The following is an 18,528-nucleotide window of genomic DNA, read 5'->3' on the forward strand; positions in this document are numbered from 1 at the left end:
TGTGTGGGGAATGGCAAACAGTGCCATCTGGTGGCGGATGTTTTGTCCGGCATATTTAGGCTAGAATGTTTTCTTTTTACAACAGAGTTAATTCAATTTCTATGGGGTTTATGACAGTGGCTTACAAAGAAAGCAAACAATAATAATCAATTAATAGTAATTTAACGTAATTCCATTGAAAACACGTTTTACGGTTGCATTATTACTGATTATAGTATCGGGCAAAAATGTAAGGAGACACTTGGAAAGCAATTTTAAAAATTAATATCTCGAAAACTTGATAAGGTACGGTCTTGATTTTTTTATTATAAACTAATTGGGGTTTTGAAAACCTCCCCTAAAAATTTCATGAATGACAGTCGCTTGACAAAGCCGTAATTGACAAGAACGTAGTATAGGGACTTTTAAACCCACTCACGTTAATTTTTTGAAAATTCATATCTCGAAAACCTGCCAACCTAAGGATTTGATTTTTTATATCGTTGGAAAGCTCGTTTTATTTGCTTAACCATCGACGTATAAAAGTCCGTAACATATCAGCCAAATAAGAAAGTTATTCAGGTTTAAAAGAAACAGTGCACCAAAAGGGGTACTTTAGTCATCTAACGCTCTTATCAAATACCTGAGTGATAATATTAACCTCATAACCAAACAAAAAAGTACTTGAAACATTTTTGTTATTAGGAAATATCGCGATTAACCATAATATGAATTATTAGTAATATTCATCACTGAATTATGTAGTTAGTAATCAAAATTTTGTAGGAATGAGTAAATGTAATGATTTGCTCACTTTTTCTAAGTTTTTATTGATTTTTCTGCCATCTCTAATATAATTGTATACACAGTAAACTGGGGTAAGTGTTTTTTCTTCTCTATAAAAGAAAATGCTAAGAGTAGGATGAGAACGTAGCAAAACAGAGAAAGATGCAATAATGAGAAAAAAAAAAGAAGAAGAAAATAAAGTTTTTAGAAAAAAATTAAAAATAAGGAAATTTATATAATTTCTGGAAAAACTGGTGAAGTAATGAAATACTGTTTCACCTAAGTAATTTTTTACAGCCTGATGAAGCCAATAAGCAGAAACACTTGTCGCAGATTTATGAGCTTTTTAAAAAGAAGATTTTTAGTAATTACATAACAAAAGGTATAAAAATTAAAGTTTACTTAATGAAACATGTGCCATCTATTGACGAGTGTCGATATCTCCGAAATACGAGGAGTTCATTGACGTTTCACTTACTAGCGAAAAATGCTGCTAGTCGTTAACAGATGGCGCCAGCAATATTAAACCACTGGTATAGTTAACAGAAATTTAATAATTTTTTGTAAAGGCTGTCTAATTCACTCACAGGTTTTGGAGATATGTTAATTTTCAAAAATTTGAATTGAGGGAAATGTGGGCTCATTTACATTTTTGGAAATTCTGGCACTGTCAAGTGTCAACTGTCATTGTTGAAATTTTTTTGTGGAGGCTGTCAATACCTTCAAAATCAAAATTCTACTTGGACAGATTTTGTTTGGATATAAATTTTCAAAATTTTGAGTGTAGTGTCGTTTTTGTCAATTCTCAAATAAAATTTGTTTCCAATGTTGCCAAATTGTGTTTTTTTTTTTAAATACTTGTAAAAATCCTCATTGCAATCTCTCCAAATATAATTGCATTGTTGTCAAACTGACTAATTTAGGAAAAACAGTAATTTTCACACTTTTTTCCAATAAACCAAGTAAAAGTAAAGAAATATGTTATTCCAATAGACGTATTCAACCAACAAATCGATTCCCATTCCGGGTAGCCAGACAAGACATAAAAATTTCATTTTCATGGCTCTGAAAGCTCTATTTTCGATGTCTCGAAGGAATTTCACATCGTTATAGTCACTGAACATAGTTTTGGTCGTGTTTGTTCAATCAATTACCCACAGTATTAATAAGACCCACTGGCAAACGAACGGAATAAAAAAAAGAGTCTAGAAACGTGGCCTGAATACCATTTTTTCAAGCAGAAAAATGCTCCCAGACAGCATTATTGGAAATTGTCCCGAGAAAATTGATTTACTCTCCCATTGGCAAAATGGAGCAATTTAGAGTAATGAAACGAACTGGAAGTTCCAAATTTTTATCACTTACAATAGCGTCTGAACGTTTTATCTTAACTTGATTAAACAAGTTTTATATTTACTCTGTATATTTGCTTTTTCGAAATTTTTGTCAACTAATTTTGCTCATTTACACTATCTTGCCTTATTACTTAATTCGTTGTGGCGGTGGTGTCATGTGCTAGTAACATATTAGAGAAAAAACATCAATTAAAGGTAATTTATTTTAAAATAACAAAAACATAATGATCTGTCAATTTGCAGAGACTCTAAAAAGTTTTAGGACACTTGTAGAGGCCTCTGGCACATTTTGGTTAGTTTCCAGTAGCTTTTAGAGGTCTCTGGTGCTTTCAACATGATTCTAAAGACCTCTCCCAATTTCCAGAAACTCTAAAAAGTTTTAGGACACTTGTAGAGGCCTCTGGCACATTTTGATTGGTTTCCAGTAGCTTTTAGAGGTCTCTGGTGCTTTCAACATGATTCTAAAGACCTCTCCCAATTTCCAGAAACTCCAAAAAGTTTTAGGACACTTGTAGAGGCCTCTGGCACATTTTGGTTGGTTTCCAGTAGCTTTTAGAGGTCTCTGGTGCTTTCAACATGATTCTAAAGACCTCTCCCAGTTTCCAGAAACTCTAAAAAGTTTTAGGACACTTGTAGAGGCCTCTGGCACATTTTGGTTGGTTTCCAGTAGCTTTTAGAGGTCTCTGGTGCTTTCAACATGATTTTAGAGACCTCTGCCAATTTCCAGAAATTCTAAAAAGTTTTAGGACACTTGTCGAGGCCTCTGGCACATTTTGGTTGGTTTCCAGTAGCTTTTAGAGGTTTCTGGTGCTTTCAACATGATTCTAAAGACCTCTCCCAATTTCCAGAAACTCTAAAAAGTTTTAGGACTCTTGTAGAGGCCTCTGGCACATTTTGGTTGGTTTCCAGTAGCTTTTAGAGGTCTCTGGTGCTTTCAACATGATTCTAAAGTCCTCTCCCAATTTCCAGAAACTCTAAAAAGTTTTAAGACACTTGTAGAAGCCTCTGGCACATTTTGGTTGGTTTCCAGTAGCTTTTAGAGGTCTCTGGTGCTTTCAACATGATTCTAAAGACCTCTCGCAATTTCCAGAAACTCTAAAAAGTTTTAGAACACTTGTAGAGGCCTCTGGCACATTTTGGTTGGTTTCCAGTAGCTTTTAGAGGTCTCTGGTGCTTTCAACATGATTCTAAAGACCTCTCGCAATTTCCAGAAACTCTAAAAAGTTTTAGGACACTTGTAGAGGCCTCTGGCACATTTTGGTTGGTTTCCAGTAGCTTTTAGAGGTCTCTGGTGCTTTCAACATGATTCTAAAGACCTCTCCCAATTTACAGAAACTCTAAAAAGTTTTAGAACACTTGTAGAGGCCTCTGGCACATTTTGGTTGGTTTCCAGTAACATTTAGAGGTTTCTGGTGCTTTCAACATGATTCTAAAGACCTCTCCCAATTTCCAGAAACTCTAAAAACTTTTAAGACACTTGTAGAGGCCTCTGACAATTTCTGGTAGCTTTTAGAGGTCTCTGACTCTTTCAGCATGATTCTAAAAAACTTCTGCCAAATTCCAGAAGCTCTAAAAAATTTTAGGACTTTTTTGGAGGTTTCTGGCAAATTTCCAGAAACTTTAAAAAGTTTTAAAACACTCGTAGAGAAAAATCTAAATTTTCTACAAAAATCTCACACAGTAAACTTCTTAATCGATTTTGAGTCAAACACCTGAGGCTCAATCTAAATTCTCTCGGCTCTAACAGTCTAACCTCCTAATTTATCGGGCCCTAAAACGTTCTGTCTTTGTCTTTTGCATGCGATTTTCTGTTACACTCGTTCAGGAAGTTGGCCTACATTCCAGATATAATACATAGAGAGAGAGAGACAATTACAAAGCCAAAGTTTAATAAAAGCTAGCAAACACGTGACCATTTAGGCCACATCCACATAATGTGAGTTACATAAAATAGGTGATTTTCCTACTTGTTTCATAAAATGATATTTTATTACTGACGTAACTTTTCTCAAACAAAATCCTCGTTTAAACAATAACAATTTGTCATTAACGTGTTTACTTTGGAGTGTTGTTTACCAGAATCATATGCCTAAAGCTCTCCGGTTATCTCATCAAGTTTGGTGGTTTCGCAACTTTGTAATTGAAAATTTACCGCGAATTTCAGTAAAAATTAAGGATTTTAAAGTTTGTTTATGTAGCATATTTAGAAAAATGCCAAACGGACTTAAATCGGCTCAATTAGGTGGCCTCACAATCTATTTAAACGTGACTGACGTAAAAGTATACACAGTGTCCCATATACAATTAAGTGAAGCTTTGTTGCAGGTCTCAGAATGTGCAAAACAATCGTCTTCCTCATAGTTCTGATCTCTTCCACCTTAGCTCAGAACGAAACCCCCGCCGAATTTCTGATCCACCTGGACTTCAGCCTCAACAACAGCACAATCCCCTCGTACATCCTGAACATCGTTTACAACACCGCTTCTGAGCACAACATCACCACTTCTGATCTTCTAAGCTTGTTTGCGATCAATTCCACCAACATTACCGCCACTCAGCTGGTTTTGGAGCAACTCAACGTGACCGAAAGTGCTGTTTTCAGTCTGGACGGCCTGCAGTACGGTCTGACTTTGTTCAATCTGACTTTCCGGGACTTTTACAACGACTTCCTGGAACAGCACAATCTGGCAGGAACTACAAACCTCAGAGATGCGCTGATAGTGCTTGGGATTGATGTAGCACAGTTCTCCATGGGGATGCAGTATGGCAGTCCTGATCCTTGGGAGGAGTTTAGTAAGGGGAACTTTTCCCTGGAGAAGTGGGAGGAAGCTTGCTCCTTACTGGGGATCAGCGTGGAGGAGAGTTGGGGGACAGCAAAACTGCTTTTCATCAAACAAATCGAGTTGATTTACGATGATGTTGATGAGTTTCTAGTTTTGCTTGAGTTGCACCACATCTCATTGGGTGAAGCTTTGGTTATTTGGGATCAACTGAAAGTTGATGTTGATCAGGGGGTTTTTGGTGATTTACTCCAATCAGTGTGGAGTAAAGTGGCCAACCAAACCATTCTTGGTGCAGTAACTGGGGTAAACCAAGCAGTAATCCACCGTAAGGTGTTTGAAACCTTCTCCATTGATCTAGAAGTGTTGAAGGTCAAGGCTTCACCAATTGACAGTGATGACGTTTATGACGTGTTAACTGTCAACGACACAACGTACAGGGACTTGGTGGTGTTGCACTTAAACTCCTCAGCAGCCAAAGTGGTGGAAATTTCCCCTAACAACACCCTGCAAGATCTAGTCGACTGCACTTTGGTCAGTGTGTTCAATCACTCTGTAGTTAGCTACAGCGTGGCTCAAGCAATTTACAGTAATCACTCGTACAGTATCGGTGGTTTAGTGAACGACACTGTAGTTTCTGGTAGTGCACTAATATGCAACAACACCCTGTACGGTTTGGTTAGGGGGGTGGAAGAGGGGGTGGTTGTGGTTGATGGTTTTGCCGTTTATTTGTCTCAGCCTGAAAATGGCGCCAATTTTATAGGAAATAAGTGGGCCTTGGCCTGTAACACGATATTTACAACCTTAATTGTAATGGTAATTTCCCACTAGTGAAAAAAATTACATATTTATAGTAAAAAGTATTGAAAATGTGTTCATTTCCGTCTAATAAAATAAAAAGTACTCTGTTATGCTTATTATCCATCAATTTTTGACAGCTCAGTTATTTTGACAGAGTGCTCTGTTTGATCTAATCGTCATCAGGAGCTACTCTCGCTAATCACGTGATTTTCATTAATAAAGCGCTAGTTAATTGACCATCTTTGTTTCTGGATGGTCAGGATCCCACTCGATTTTCCGTATCCCGAAATTCCTGAATGGGAATCGAACACGCCTCGTTTTCGCAAGCGCAAACCCCCGAAAACGCTGGGGTAAGCTGAGCGCTGTCTCTCTCAGTTTGGATCGGGCTGTTTTGTGCGTCTAAAGTGGTTTGGACCGTATTTGGGTGCTACTACGACGTTTTCTGGACATTTTCTGGATATTTCAGTAAGTTTTTATTCCATATTTTGATATTTTTCTGTCAACTTAGCTGACAAATTGCTCTAGCAATTAAAAAAACACAAACCAAGTCAGTCAAAGTTAGAAAAAAAAAGTTTCTCCTTTTCATCACTCCTAGTGTTTTTGAGTTTTTGCAGATTTTTAAAATTTTGCACTTTTTCCTCTAAATACTGTTGTCCACTAACACACGCCCTTTTTGCACCAACCTCCCATTCTTCACTGCCTTGTATTTGTCTCATTTCTCTTCCTTTTTTTATTTCCGTTATTCTTTATCTTTTAAATTTTTTTCTTTTCTTCTTTTTTTTATTCAGTCTCTACAAAAATTGTACTTTTTTTAAAAATTCCTGTAAGTTAACAAAAATGCATATTTATTTATTTAATACAAATTTTTTCTTTGGGAGTGTTTTAGTTAAAAATTTTTATTTTTTTTTGATAATTATTCCATTTTTAAATTTAGTGAATTTTTTAATAGTAATTAAGGATTTTTTTCTGAAAAGTCCTTCCATTTAATAACAGTATAAAATAATTATTCTTGTTCTAATAAATATGTAAATATACATAATACACACGCACGCAAAAACGGGTCAAGGTTTGAAAACTCATTTGTTTACTATGGAATTTGCAAACTTTCTCCTGTATATAAACTAATTTTTACCCTTTATAATTCTACTGTACAATTTATAGCTTCACTGGTAAGATTTTGACAGTTTTGACATTTCCGGTCTGTCACAAACACTGTCAAAATCAGTTTCACAAAATTTGAGAAAGTCTACGATTAGCGGTACAAAATTGAAAACTTGTATTAGTCGACTAACTATATGAGTAGAGCTTTTGACAGTTGCGTCGTTTGACAGTTGGTAATCTAGTTTGATATGAAGAGGTTAGGATTGCTAAAATCCTGAAGCACTGGTGAAATCAGTGTAAATATTGTTACACTTTACTGGGTTCTTTTTGACAAGTGAGACTTATTTGTATTAGGACAAGGACGGTAAACTACGTGAAATTTCCTTTAAAATGAGGTGCAAGTCAATATTTTGACAGGAAATTCAAAATGGCGGCATGGGACGCAATTTTGTCTGTCATTTCTTGAAACTACGTGAAATTTCCTTTAAAATGAGGTGCAAGTCAATATTTTGACAGGAAATTCAAAATGGCGGCCTGGGACGCCATTTTGCCTGTCATTTCTTGAAACTACGTGAAATTTCCTTTAAAATGAGGTGCAAGTCAATATTTTGACAGGAAATTCAAAATGGCGGCATGGGACGCCATTTTGCCTGTCATTTCTTGAAACTACGTGAAATTTCCTTTAAAATGAGGTGCAAGTCAATATTTTGACAGGAAATTCAAAATGGCAGCATGGGACGCAATTTTGTCTGTCATTTCTTGAAACTACGTGAAATTTCCTTTAAAATGAGGTGCAAGTCAATATTTTGACAGGAAATTCAAAATGGCGGCCTGGGACGCCATTTTGCCTGTCATTTCTTGAAACTACGTGAAATTTCCTTTAAAATGAGGTGCAAGTCAATATTTTGACAGGAAATTCAAAATGGCGGCCTGGGACGTCATTTTGTCTGTCATTTCTTGAAACTACGTAAAATTTCCTTTAAAATGAGGTGCAAGTCAATATTTTGACAGAAAATTAAATTAATTTATTTTTTTATTTGTCAAGTTACAGTTGACGTCTCGGTGTCATTTCATGTTAAAATTTCCCGGAAAAGACGCTGATGCAGTCAGTTTTTTGATATCTCAAAAACTAACAGAGTTAGACCTAACCTAACCTAAGTTAACATTTTTCACCATTTCGTTGCCAGAAACTCGGCCGGATTAAGATTTACATGAAATCTGACTAAAAAATATTTACAATACAATTGTATAATATGTGATATTATCATATTATGGTAAAGAAAATTTGACGCCCTCTAGCGGCCAAACGGTATGACCAATCAACTCATGTGGGGATATTTTTAGAAAGCTTGAAATCTACTCTATCTTTTGTTTTCTATGACATTTTGACGTATCTTGTCAAGTAAGGGAGTAAATTAAGATGAAATCAGCGGGTGTCTAAAAATTAGTGATTTTATGATGAAGCAACTTTGACGCCCTCTAGCGGCCAAACGGTATGACCAATCAACTCATGTGGGGATATTTTTGGAAAGCTTCAAATCTACTCTATCTTTTGTTTTCTATGACATTTTGACGTATCTTGTCAAGTAAGGGAGTAAATTAGGGTGAAATCAGCGGGTGTCTAAAAATTAGTGATTTTATGATGAAGCAACTTTGACGCCCTCTAGCGGCGAAAAGGTATGACCAATCAACTCATGTGGGGATATTTTTAGAAAGCTTGAAATCTACTCTATCTTTTGTTTTCTATGACATTTTGACGTATCTTGTCAAGTAAGGGAGTAAATTAAGATGAAATCAGCGGGTGTCTAAAAATTAGTGATTTTATGATGAAGCAACTTTGACGCCCTCTAGCGGCCAAACGGTATGATCAATCAACTCATGTGGGGATATTTTTGGAAAGCTTCAAATCTACTCTATCTTTTGTTTTCTATGACATTTTGACGTATCTTGTCAAGTAAGGGAGTAAATTAAGATGAAATCAGCGGGTGTCTAAAAATTAGTGATTTTATGGTGAAGCAACTTTGACGCCCTCTAGCGGCGAAAAGGTATGACCAATCAACTCATGTGGGGCTATTTTTAGAAAGCTTGAAATCTACTCTATCTTTTGTTTTCTATGACATTTTGACGTATCTTGTCAAGTAAGGGAGTAAATTAAGATGAAATCAGCGGGTGTCTAAAAATTAGTGATTTTATGATGAAGCAACTTTGACGCCCTCTAGCGGACAAACGGTATGACCAATCAACTCATGTGGGGATATTTTTAGAAAGCTTGAAATCTACTCTATCTTTTGTTTTCTATGACATTTTGACGTATCTTGTCAAGTAAGGGAGTAAATTAAGATGAAATCAGCGGGTGTCTAAAAATTAGTGATTTTATGATGAAGCAACTTTGACGCCCTCTAGCGGCCAAACGGTATGACCAATCAACTCATGTGGGGATATTTTTAGAAAGCTTGAAATCTACTCTATCTTTTGTTTTCTATGACATTTTGACGTATCTTGTCAAGTAAGGGAGTAAATTAGGGTGAAATCAGCGGGTGTCTAAAAATTAGTGATTTTATGGTGAAGCAACTTTGACGCCCTCTAGCGGCCAAACGGTATGACCAATCAACTCATGTGGGGTTATTTTTAGAAAGCTTGAAATCTACTCTATCTTTTGTTTTCTATGACATTTTGACGTATCTTGTCAAGTAAGGGAGTAAATTAGGGTGAAATCAGCGGGTGTCTAAAAATTAGTGATTTTATGGTGAAGCAACTTTGACGCCCTCTAGCGGCGAAAAGGTATGACCAATCAACTCATGTGGGGCTATTTTTAGAAAGCTTGAAATCTACTCTATCTTTTGTTTTCTATGACATTTTGACGTATCTTGTCAAGTAAGGGAGTAAATTAAGATGAAATCAGCGGGTGTCTAAAAATTAGTGATTTTATGATGAAGCAACTTTGACGCCCTCTAGCGGCCAAACGGTATGACCAATCAACTCATGTGGGGATATTTTTAGAAAGCTTGAAATCTACTCTATCTTTTGTTTTCTATGACATTTTGACGTATCTTGTCAAGTAAGGGAGTAAATTAAGATGAAATCAGCGGGTGTCTAAAAATTAGTGATTTTATGATGAAGCAACTTTGACGCCCTCTAGCGGCCAAACGGTATGACCAATCAACTCATGTGGGGATATTTTTAGAAAGCTTGAAATCTACTCTATCTTTTGTTTTCTATGACATTTTGACGTATCTTGTCAAGTAAGGGAGTAAATTAGGGTGAAATCAGCGGGTGTCTAAAAATTAGTGATTTTATGATGAAGCAACTTTGACGCCCTCTAGCGGCGAAAAGGTATGACCAATCAACTCATGTGGGGATATTTTTAGAAAGCTTGAAATCTACTCTATCTTTTGTTTTCTATGACATTTTGACGTATCTTGTCAAGTAAGGGAGTAAATTAAGATGAAATCAGCGGGTGTCTAAAAATTAGTGATTTTATGATGAAGCAACTTTGACGCCCTCTAGCGGCCAAACGGTATGACCAATCAACTCATGTGGGGATATTTTTAGAAAGCTTGAAATCTACTCTATCTTTTGTTTTCTATGACATTTTGACGTATCTTGTCAAGTAAGGGAGTAAATTAGGGTGAAATCAGCGGGTGTCTAAAAATTAGTGATTTTATGGTGAAGCAACTTTGACGCCCTCTAGCGGCCAAACGGTATGACCAATCAACTCATGTGGGGATATGTTTAGTAAGCTTGAAATCTACTCTATCTTTTGTTTTCTATGACATTTTGACGTATCTTGTCAAGTAAGGGAGTAAATTAGGGTGAAATCAGCGGGTGTCTAAAAATTAGTGATTTTATGGTGAAGCAACTTTGACGCCCTTTAGCGGCCAAACGGTATGACCAATCAACTCATGTGGGGATATTTTTAGAAAGCTTGAAATCTACTCTATCTTTTGTTTTCTATGACATTTTGACGTATCTTGTCAAGTAAGGGAGTAAATTAGGGTGAAATCAGCGGGTGTCTAAAAATTAGTGATTTTATGATGAAGCAACTTTGACGCCCTCTAGCGGCGAAAAGGTATGACCAATCAACTCATGTGGGGATATTTTTAGAAAGCTTGAAATCTACTCTATCTTTTGTTTTCTATGACATTTTGACGTATCTTGTCAAGTAAGGGAGTAAATTAAGATGAAATCAGCGGGTGTCTAAAAATTAGTGATTTTATGATGAAGCAACTTTGACGCCCTCTAGCGGCCAAACGGTATGACCAATCAACTCATGTGGGGATATTTTTAGAAATCTTGAAATCTACTCTATCTTTTGTTTTCTATGACATTTTGACGTATCTTGTCAAGTAAGGGAGTAAATTAGGGTGAAATCAGCGGGTGTCTAAAAATTAGTGATTTTATGGTGAAGCAACTTTGACGCCCTCTAGCGGCCAAACGGTATGACCAATCAACTCATGTGGGGATATGTTTAGTAAGCTTGAAATCTACTCTATCTTTTGTTTTCTATGACATTTTGACGTATCTTGTCAAGTAAGGGAGTAAATTAGGGTGAAATCAGCGGGTGTCTAAAAATTAGTGATTTTATGGTGAAGCAACTTTGACGCCCTTTAGCGGCCAAACGGTATGACCAATCAACTCATGTGGGGATATTTTTAGAAAGCTTGAAATCTACTCTATCTTTTGTTTTCTATGACATTTTGACGTATCTTGTCAAGTAAGGGAGTAAATTAGGGTGAAATCAGCGGGTGTCTAAAAATTTCAAAAAATTAGTGATTTTATGGTGAAGCAACTTTGACGCCCTCTAGCGGCCAAACGGTATGACCAATCAACTCATGTGGGGATATTTTTAGAAAGCTTGAAATCTACTCTATCTTTTCTTTTCTATGACATTTTGACGTATCTTGTCAAGTAAGGGAGTAAATTAGGGGGAAATCAGCGGGTGTCTAAAAATTAGTGATTTTATGGTGAAGCAACTTTGACGCCCTCTAGGGGCCAAACGGTATGACCAATCAACTCATGTGGGGTTATTTTTGGAAAGCTTGAAATCTACTCTATCTTTTGTTTTCTATGACATTTTGACGTATCTTGTCAAGTAAGGGAGTAAATTAGGGTGAAATCAGCGGGTGTCTAAAAATTAGTGATTTTATGGTGAAGCAACTTTGACGCCCTCTAGCGGCCAAACGGTATGACCAATCAACTCATGTGGGGTTATTTTTAGAAAGCTTGAAATCTACTCTATCTTTTGTTTTCTAGGACATTTTGACGTACCTTGTCAAGTAAGGGAGTAAATTAGGGTGAAATCAGCGGGTGTCTAAAAATTAGTGATTTTATGGTGAAGCAATTTTGACGCCCTCTAGCGGCCAAACGGTATGACCAATCAACTCATGTGGGGATATTTTTAGAAAGCTTGAAATCTACTCTATCTTTTGTTTTCTATGACATTTTGACGTATCTTGTCAAGTAAGGCAGTAAATTAGGGTGAAATCAGCGGGTGTCTAAAAATTAGTGATTTTATGGTGAAGCAACTTTGACGCCCTCTAGCGGCCAAACGGTATGACCAATCAACTCATGTGGGGATATGTTTAGAAAGCTTGAAATCTACTCTATCTTTTGTTTTCTATGACATTTTGACGTATCTTGTCAAGTAAGGGAGTAAATTAGGGTGAAATCAGCGGGTGTCTAAAAATTAGTGATTTTATGGTGAAGCAACTTTGACGCCCTCTAGCGGCCAAACGGTATGACCAATCAACTCATGTGGGGTTATTTTTAGAAAGCTTGAAATCTACTCTATCTTTTGTTTTCTATGACATTTTGACGTATCTTGTCAAGTAAGCGAGTAAATTAGGGTGAAATCAGCGGGTGACTAAAAATTAGTGATTTTATGGTGAAGCAACTTTGACGCCCTCTAGGGGCCAAACGGTATGACCAATCAACTCATGTGGGGTTATTTTTAGAAAGCTTGAAATCTACTCTATCTTTTGTTTTCAATGACATTTTGACGTATCTTGTCAAGTAAGGGAGTAAATTAGGGTGAAATCAGCGGGTGTCTAAAAATTAGTGATTTTATGGTGAAGCAACTTTGACGCCCTCTAGCGGCCAAACGGTATGACCAATCAACTCATGTGGGGTTATTTTTAGAAAGCTTGAAATCTACTCTATCTTTTGTTTTCTATGACATTTTGACGTATCTTGTCAAGTAAGGGAGTAAATTAAGGTGAAATCAGCGGGTGTCTAAAAATTAGTGATTTTATGGTGAAGCAACTTTGACGCCCTCTAGCGGCCAAACGGTATGACCAATCAACTCATGTGGGGTTATTTTTAGAAAGCTTGAAATCTACTCTATCTTTTGTTTTCTATGACATTTTGACGTATCTTGTCAAGTAAGGGAGTAAATTAGGGTGAAATCAGCGGGTGTCTAAAAATTAGTGATTTTATGATGAAGCAACTTTGACGCCCTCTAGCGGCCAAACGGTATGACCAAGCAACTCATGTGGGGATATTTTTAGAAAGCTTGAAATCTACTCTATCTTTTGTTTTCTATGACATTTTGACGTATCTTGTCAAGTAAGGGAGTAAATTAAGGTGAAATCAGCGGGTGTCATGGGTGGGATTTTGACAGTTGTGACGAATTAGTTGGTTGTTTCTAACGTAATTCGTAACCAAAATAATGTTTAGACTATAACAACTAAAAGTAAACAAAAAAATTATTGAATTTAATAGTTTCAGCATTAAACAATAAAAATCACTTTTTCTGTATACAAATCAACAATAAAATTTTGATTGTCCATATAAACGTACAATTTGCTGATATTAATTACGAATTTTACGGTTCTCCTGAAAAATGGCGATTACAAAATTCTATTTTTATTGTTTATGTTGTTTAAAAAATAAAAATAAGTGAATTCAACTGGTGCTGGTGATTTTAAGAAAACCATCATTTTCGTTATTTATTCAGTGGAAAATATTCAGGTCAGCCTGTTTAATCGATTTTTGTTCCTCTATTAGAATGCTAATATTGATGAACGTCAATAGTGTGGATTAAAGAAAAAAACATTAAAATTAAGGGTTGTAAACAATTTTTGCCCCCTGGGGGCGGTCAAAGATGGCTAGGTTTGTTTGCCTTTCCATTCTAACGCTGCAACCACAAATTTGAAGTAAATCAGTCAATTTGTTTGGGAGATAGAACTGAAAAACTATACCGCCCATTTTTCCAAAATTGTTTTGGGTATTTGGGCAGTTACGGATCTGAAATTTTCACTGAAGGTACTTAATTGAATCACACAGCAAGGGCCGTACTGGAAACTTTCCAAGAAAAATCCTGGAACTCGTTAAACTGGCAAATTCAAACAGATAATTGCAGAAAGCCCACTCAACTCACATGAAACACAATTTGGGCAATAATTTGGGTGTTTGGGCAGTTACGGACCTGAAATTTCCTACTTACTTGAATTACACAGCAAGGGCAGTACTGGAAACTTTCCAAAAAAAATCCTGGAATTTAGCGAATTCCAAAACATTTTAAATCTTAATTAGTATAGTAGTTTTCTGTTTTGTTTCAGGTGCCCCTCCCCTCCCCTGCAAGGTAAGTGCAATTTTTGTATAAAACTTATTGGTTAATTAATTAATTTAGTCACGTTTTATATAAAAAAAAATTGCGTAACTGGTTTGTTTACATAATTATCGACTTTTATCTGCCACGAGTATTCGCTGACCAATAACAAGATAACCAAAGAAAACAAATTGCAAATTTACGTTTTTCGTTCTATTATTTACATTATCGTATACATTAAATCGAACTTTTAGGCCTATAATTCAGTCTATTAGGATTGTTTTATTACGATCGATAAATTCCGATGTTTACGGGGAAAAAACGGAAATTTTAGAAATACTGGCTGGCGTGTTTGTTTTCTCGTGCAATATTCGTATATTCAAGATTTTCCTAGTTTCACGTGGAAAAACGCACGAAAATTCCCTTAAAATATCTGTAAAACTGTTCTGACAGTAGTTTTGAACGACTTTGGCGCCCTATAGCGGTCAAACGTAGCAAGGTCGTTTTAACGTCACGTGACAGCCCCTTTAATTGCCTATCAACAATCATATGATGCGTTTTTAGGAAATGTTTGAAATAAACGAGTTGTCACCGATCAAACGATACACAAAAAATAGTTTAAGTTGTGAGCTGTCAAAATGTTTGCTTGACAGACACTTTTGACGTAACGGAACTGAGTGTCACGTGACAACTGTCAAACCAGTATGAACTGTTAAAACTTGACTAGAGTGACACAACAATATAAAATATGCGTTTTTCGTTTAACAACTTTGACAAAGCCAAGTTGACGTAGCCGAGTGTCACGTGACAACGGTCTTATGTCACGTGAGTACTGTCGTACACGTCAATACAAGGAAAAACAAATAAACAGTGGATTTTGACTACAAAAAATCAAATTTTGTTGGTAAACAAATAAATGCGGTACTTGGATTATCTGTCAAAACCACCAGTCAGCTGTCAAATCGTCTGTCAATTCAATATGGAAAAAAATATTGAACACACCGTATCAACCATACTGGATTTTCCTGTTGTACATGTGTGGTTAGAGTAAAGTTCACTAAACTGTCCAAGTGGCCGGAAATATTCAATTTTAGACCGATTTAAATGATTTTTGCATGGGTTTGTAGCTGGTTGACGGTAGTTTAATTCAGAATTTTTTCATTGTTGTTACTTGTTTTTGTCCGGAGATATTTGGGTCTAAACCTAGTGTTGTGCTAAAGTGGCACGAAACTTTCAAAGCGACCGAAAATCGTTAATTTTTACTCGATTTAAGTGATTTTTTTGCAGCAAAGGTGACACACTTTACATAAAAAAGTACAGTTTTCAGTTTTTTCGCAGAATTTGACCCACTGTACTTAAATTACAACACCAAAATAACCTTTGTTTAGACAATTTAGATATGGTGCAATTTGATTGGAAATTGCTACATTCTAATGCGTTTTTAACGTACAATCGCACAAATCCAACCAAAATAAACAGTAAAAATTAAAAATTCGTATGGCAACTATAACAAAAATAAAACAAATCGTCATGAATACGATATCGTGTAACCATATAGCAACAGGCATTTGCATAATTCCACTATTTTTTCCATTTGATAACATTTTAATTGGGAACAAAACAATATCGATTGTTTACCAATCAAATTGAGTATATAATAAGGTAGAAAACCATGGAGGAATCATCAGTTATAGTTGAACTGCCCATCGACGACTAAAAAAAGCAAAAATGAAGTTTCTGATTGCTGTTGCTTTGTGCCTCACTTTTTCTGCAGTTTTTGTAAGTATTTTTTAATTTTTTCTCCACTAAAATAACAAAGTAACTTAAAACAAGCAAAAACGTAACTTAGTTACTTACAGACTTTCCTTTTAAGTGATTTAAAAATCGATTTTGTTTTGTATAAAAAAAAATAGTTAAATTACTTTTGTACTGAATGAGAGATGAATTAAATTTTGTAAATTTCAAAAAAAATTAATTACTTTCAAATTGCAGATATCCTATTCTTTAAATTGAGTTTTCGGCCTGTAACTGCCTTAAATGACCTTTTAGGAAAAAAAATGCTTAGAAGCAATCTTGTAGAGTATGAAATTTCCTACAACTCTCTAATTCACACTTTTGCTGTCACTCTTCCAATAATGGAGCCACGCCCTGTTGAAATCGCACAAAACCTTCAAGCAAATTTTACACCCTTAAAACTCTATTTAGGCAAAATCAATTGAGGAGGTAAGAACGGAACTGAAGGAGGCCACCAAGAAATGCCTGGATAAACCGGATATCCACGTGGACAAGGACTTGTTGAAGAAATACATCGATTCCAAAGGAACTGAACCAGCACCGGAAAATATGGATCATCTCGCTCTTTGTGTTTCCAAATCGAGGAATTGGCAACATGAAGATGGTACCATTAACAGGCAACACATGATCGACAATATCCGCGAAACTGTTGAAGATAAAGCTAAAGCTGACGAAATCATCAACGATTGCTTGGTGGAACAGAGCAATGCAGCTGCTACAGCCAGACATTTGTTCAGATGTTTCTACAAACATCACTAAGTTGATTTACTTGTAAATTCAGTACTTTTATGATCATTTTCACCTGAAAATATATAATAATAATAATGTTAAATATGTTTTAGTCTTAGTTTACGCCCACCATGATTCTAATCACTGCTAACTCAAAGGGATTTAAGTCTGGCGAACGTGGAGGCCATTCACTCTGTAACTCCCTTAATTGATCATTTATGACAAAATTGCTTTGAATCAATCTTGTAGAATATGAAATTCCCTACAACTCTCTAACGGATCTACGCTTTATTGTAGTAGTCAGTCTATTTATTGATTAAGTAGAGTGAAAACAATTGTGCAATAAGAGCAAGAGATTATCGCATTAAAACCATTAAATTTGCAGTTAATACCAGTTAAGTCCCACTTAATAAAATGTTGAAACGCAATAGTTGGTCAAGAAAACCATTCAAATCACTCTAATCCAGAGCTTTTGATGATCCAACATCACAGAACCAATAGTGATTTAACAGCAGTGAAAATGAAGATTCTTGCGGTTTTGTTTGTGATTTGTGTACTTTTCCAGGTGAGTAGAAGTGTTTACTAAGAAATTCCATTAAAAGTTAGGTTAACTTCAGTTTACCATCGCCAGAAACGGTGGAAACCTTCATTATTCCAAGATATCAATGAAAAAAGTGCAAAAGCGATGCCAGAAGAATGAAGAAAGCCGCATCGATCCGGACGTTTTGAAGAAACTGAGAAAAGGTGAAGAAGTGGTCCAATTGCCTGATAATTTTCCAGATCATGTGACTTGCCTGATGAAAGGTTAGTTTAGCTCCTTCAGAGTAATTTCGTCTGTTTCTAACTGGTGGTAATTAAAAAGGGATGGAGTACCTGAACGATGACAACACAGTAAACGAGGAGAAAGTGAGGAATATAGTGCAGAGGAGAGTGACAGATGATCAGGATGTGGATGCTATAGTGGGGGAATGTAAGGCTGTCAAAACTGCACTGAAAGAAACAGCCCTAAATCTGATAAATTGCCTAAGAAAGCACGAATTACTATGGAATCACAATTTTCATGATTAATCAAACAATACAATTATTGTAATCTAATTTTTGTAAATAAATTAATTTTATGTAAAGTTTTGTGCAAAACCATGCACATTAAAAAAAAGAAAGAGTAAAAAAAACTGGTCCTATTTTTTTTTCATGGACAATTTGGCAACAGTGCCAACCATCCATCACTTCAACCGCCCCTAACTCAGTACTTTGAAAAGATACAGGGTGAAGGTAAAATTTGGTGGATAGCTGAAGGTGTGGGCTTTCTAAAAGTGGGGCTACATGTTAAAATCGCTTTAGGGGTGATTACCCTAGAGAGTGTCAAAGTTTATGTAGTTATTTCCTCCCCCCCTTCAGAAGGTTTTTAGACACACATCATTTTAACTCTCCATAACTAGGTTATTTGAAGAGGTACAGAGTGCAGGCAAAAACTGGTGGATAGCTGAAGGTGTGGGCTTTCTAAAAGTGGGGTTACATGTTAAAATCACTTCAGCGGTAAGGACGCTAGGGGGCGTTAAAGTCTACGTAAGTTATGTCACCCCCTCTGCAGATTGATTTTGAACAACAATCAGTTCAACCACCCATAACTCGGTTATTTAAAAAGATACAGAGT

The 18,528-nt window shown here is 35.9% G+C and overlaps 5 protein-coding genes across 8 annotated transcripts in view; 4 read left to right on the top strand and 1 right to left on the bottom strand.

The window, feature by feature from the left end:
- The window catches only part of LOC145737938 (uncharacterized), a 116,405-nt gene that overhangs the window by 57,828 nt on the left and 40,049 nt on the right, over positions 1-18,528 (bottom strand). The gene's annotated exons all lie outside the window — the stretch shown is intronic.
- LOC145737952 (uncharacterized) lies at positions 701-5,828 on the top strand. Of its 2 annotated transcripts, none has more exons than XM_081992807.1 (2): positions 701-857; positions 4,446-5,828. In XM_081992807.1, exon 2 carries the CDS (start codon positions 4,454-4,456, stop codon positions 5,729-5,731), a length of 1,278 nt encoding a protein of 425 aa, XP_081848933.1. In that variant the 5' UTR covers positions 701-857; positions 4,446-4,453; the 3' UTR covers positions 5,732-5,828. The 2 variants fall into 2 exon arrangements, with proteins under 2 accessions (XP_081848933.1, XP_081848932.1); XM_081992806.1 differs by lacking the exon at positions 701-857 and adding an exon at positions 2,190-2,315.
- The window catches only part of LOC145737956 (calbindin-32), a 46,293-nt gene continuing 33,725 nt past the window's right edge, over positions 5,961-18,528 (top strand). For 2 of the 3 annotated variants that reach the window (XM_081992814.1, XM_081992816.1), the window contains exons 1-2: positions 5,961-6,166; positions 14,362-14,384. The gene's annotated coding sequence lies outside the window, so the exon portion shown is untranslated. The remainder of the gene's footprint in view (positions 6,167-14,361; positions 14,385-18,528) is intronic. The other variant, XM_081992815.1, reaches the window with a different exon arrangement.
- On the top strand, positions 15,973-16,977 carry LOC145737965 (uncharacterized). The gene is made up of 2 exons (XM_081992824.1): positions 15,973-16,130; positions 16,557-16,977. Exons 1-2 carry the CDS (start codon positions 16,080-16,082, stop codon positions 16,902-16,904), a joined length of 399 nt encoding a protein of 132 aa, XP_081848950.1. The 5' UTR covers positions 15,973-16,079; the 3' UTR covers positions 16,905-16,977.
- On the top strand, positions 17,126-18,003 carry LOC145737960 (uncharacterized). Its single transcript, XM_081992820.1, has 3 exons — positions 17,126-17,439; positions 17,492-17,678; positions 17,737-18,003. The coding sequence occupies exons 1-3, from the start codon at positions 17,350-17,352 to the stop codon at positions 17,940-17,942; spliced, it is 483 nt and encodes a 160-aa protein (XP_081848946.1). The 5' UTR covers positions 17,126-17,349; the 3' UTR covers positions 17,943-18,003.

The sequence above is a fragment of the Ips typographus genome, linkage group LG14 (genome assembly GCF_016097725.1).
Source record: "Ips typographus isolate SLU linkage group LG14, UJ_Ityp_2.0, whole genome shotgun sequence".
Taxonomy (NCBI): domain Eukaryota; kingdom Metazoa; phylum Arthropoda; class Insecta; order Coleoptera; family Curculionidae; genus Ips; species Ips typographus.

Excerpts from the sequence above, each read along its gene's own strand:
- LOC145737952 (XM_081992807.1), top strand. The coding sequence starts at position 4,454 with ATGTGCAAAACAATCGTCTTCCTCATAGTTCTGATCTCTTCCACCTTA.
- LOC145737965 (XM_081992824.1), top strand. The coding sequence starts at position 16,080 with ATGAAGTTTCTGATTGCTGTTGCTTTGTGCCTCACTTTTTCTGCAGTT. Across the intron at positions 16,131-16,556 it reads TCACTTTTTCTGCAGTTTTT|GCAAAATCAATTGAGGAGGT; the intron begins GTAAGTATTTTT and ends AACTCTATTTAG.
- LOC145737960 (XM_081992820.1), top strand. The coding sequence starts at position 17,350 with ATGATCCAACATCACAGAACCAATAGTGATTTAACAGCAGTGAAAATG. Across the intron at positions 17,440-17,491 it reads TGATTTGTGTACTTTTCCAG|TTTACCATCGCCAGAAACGG; the intron begins GTGAGTAGAAGT and ends GGTTAACTTCAG. Across the intron at positions 17,679-17,736 it reads TGTGACTTGCCTGATGAAAG|GGATGGAGTACCTGAACGAT; the intron begins GTTAGTTTAGCT and ends GTAATTAAAAAG.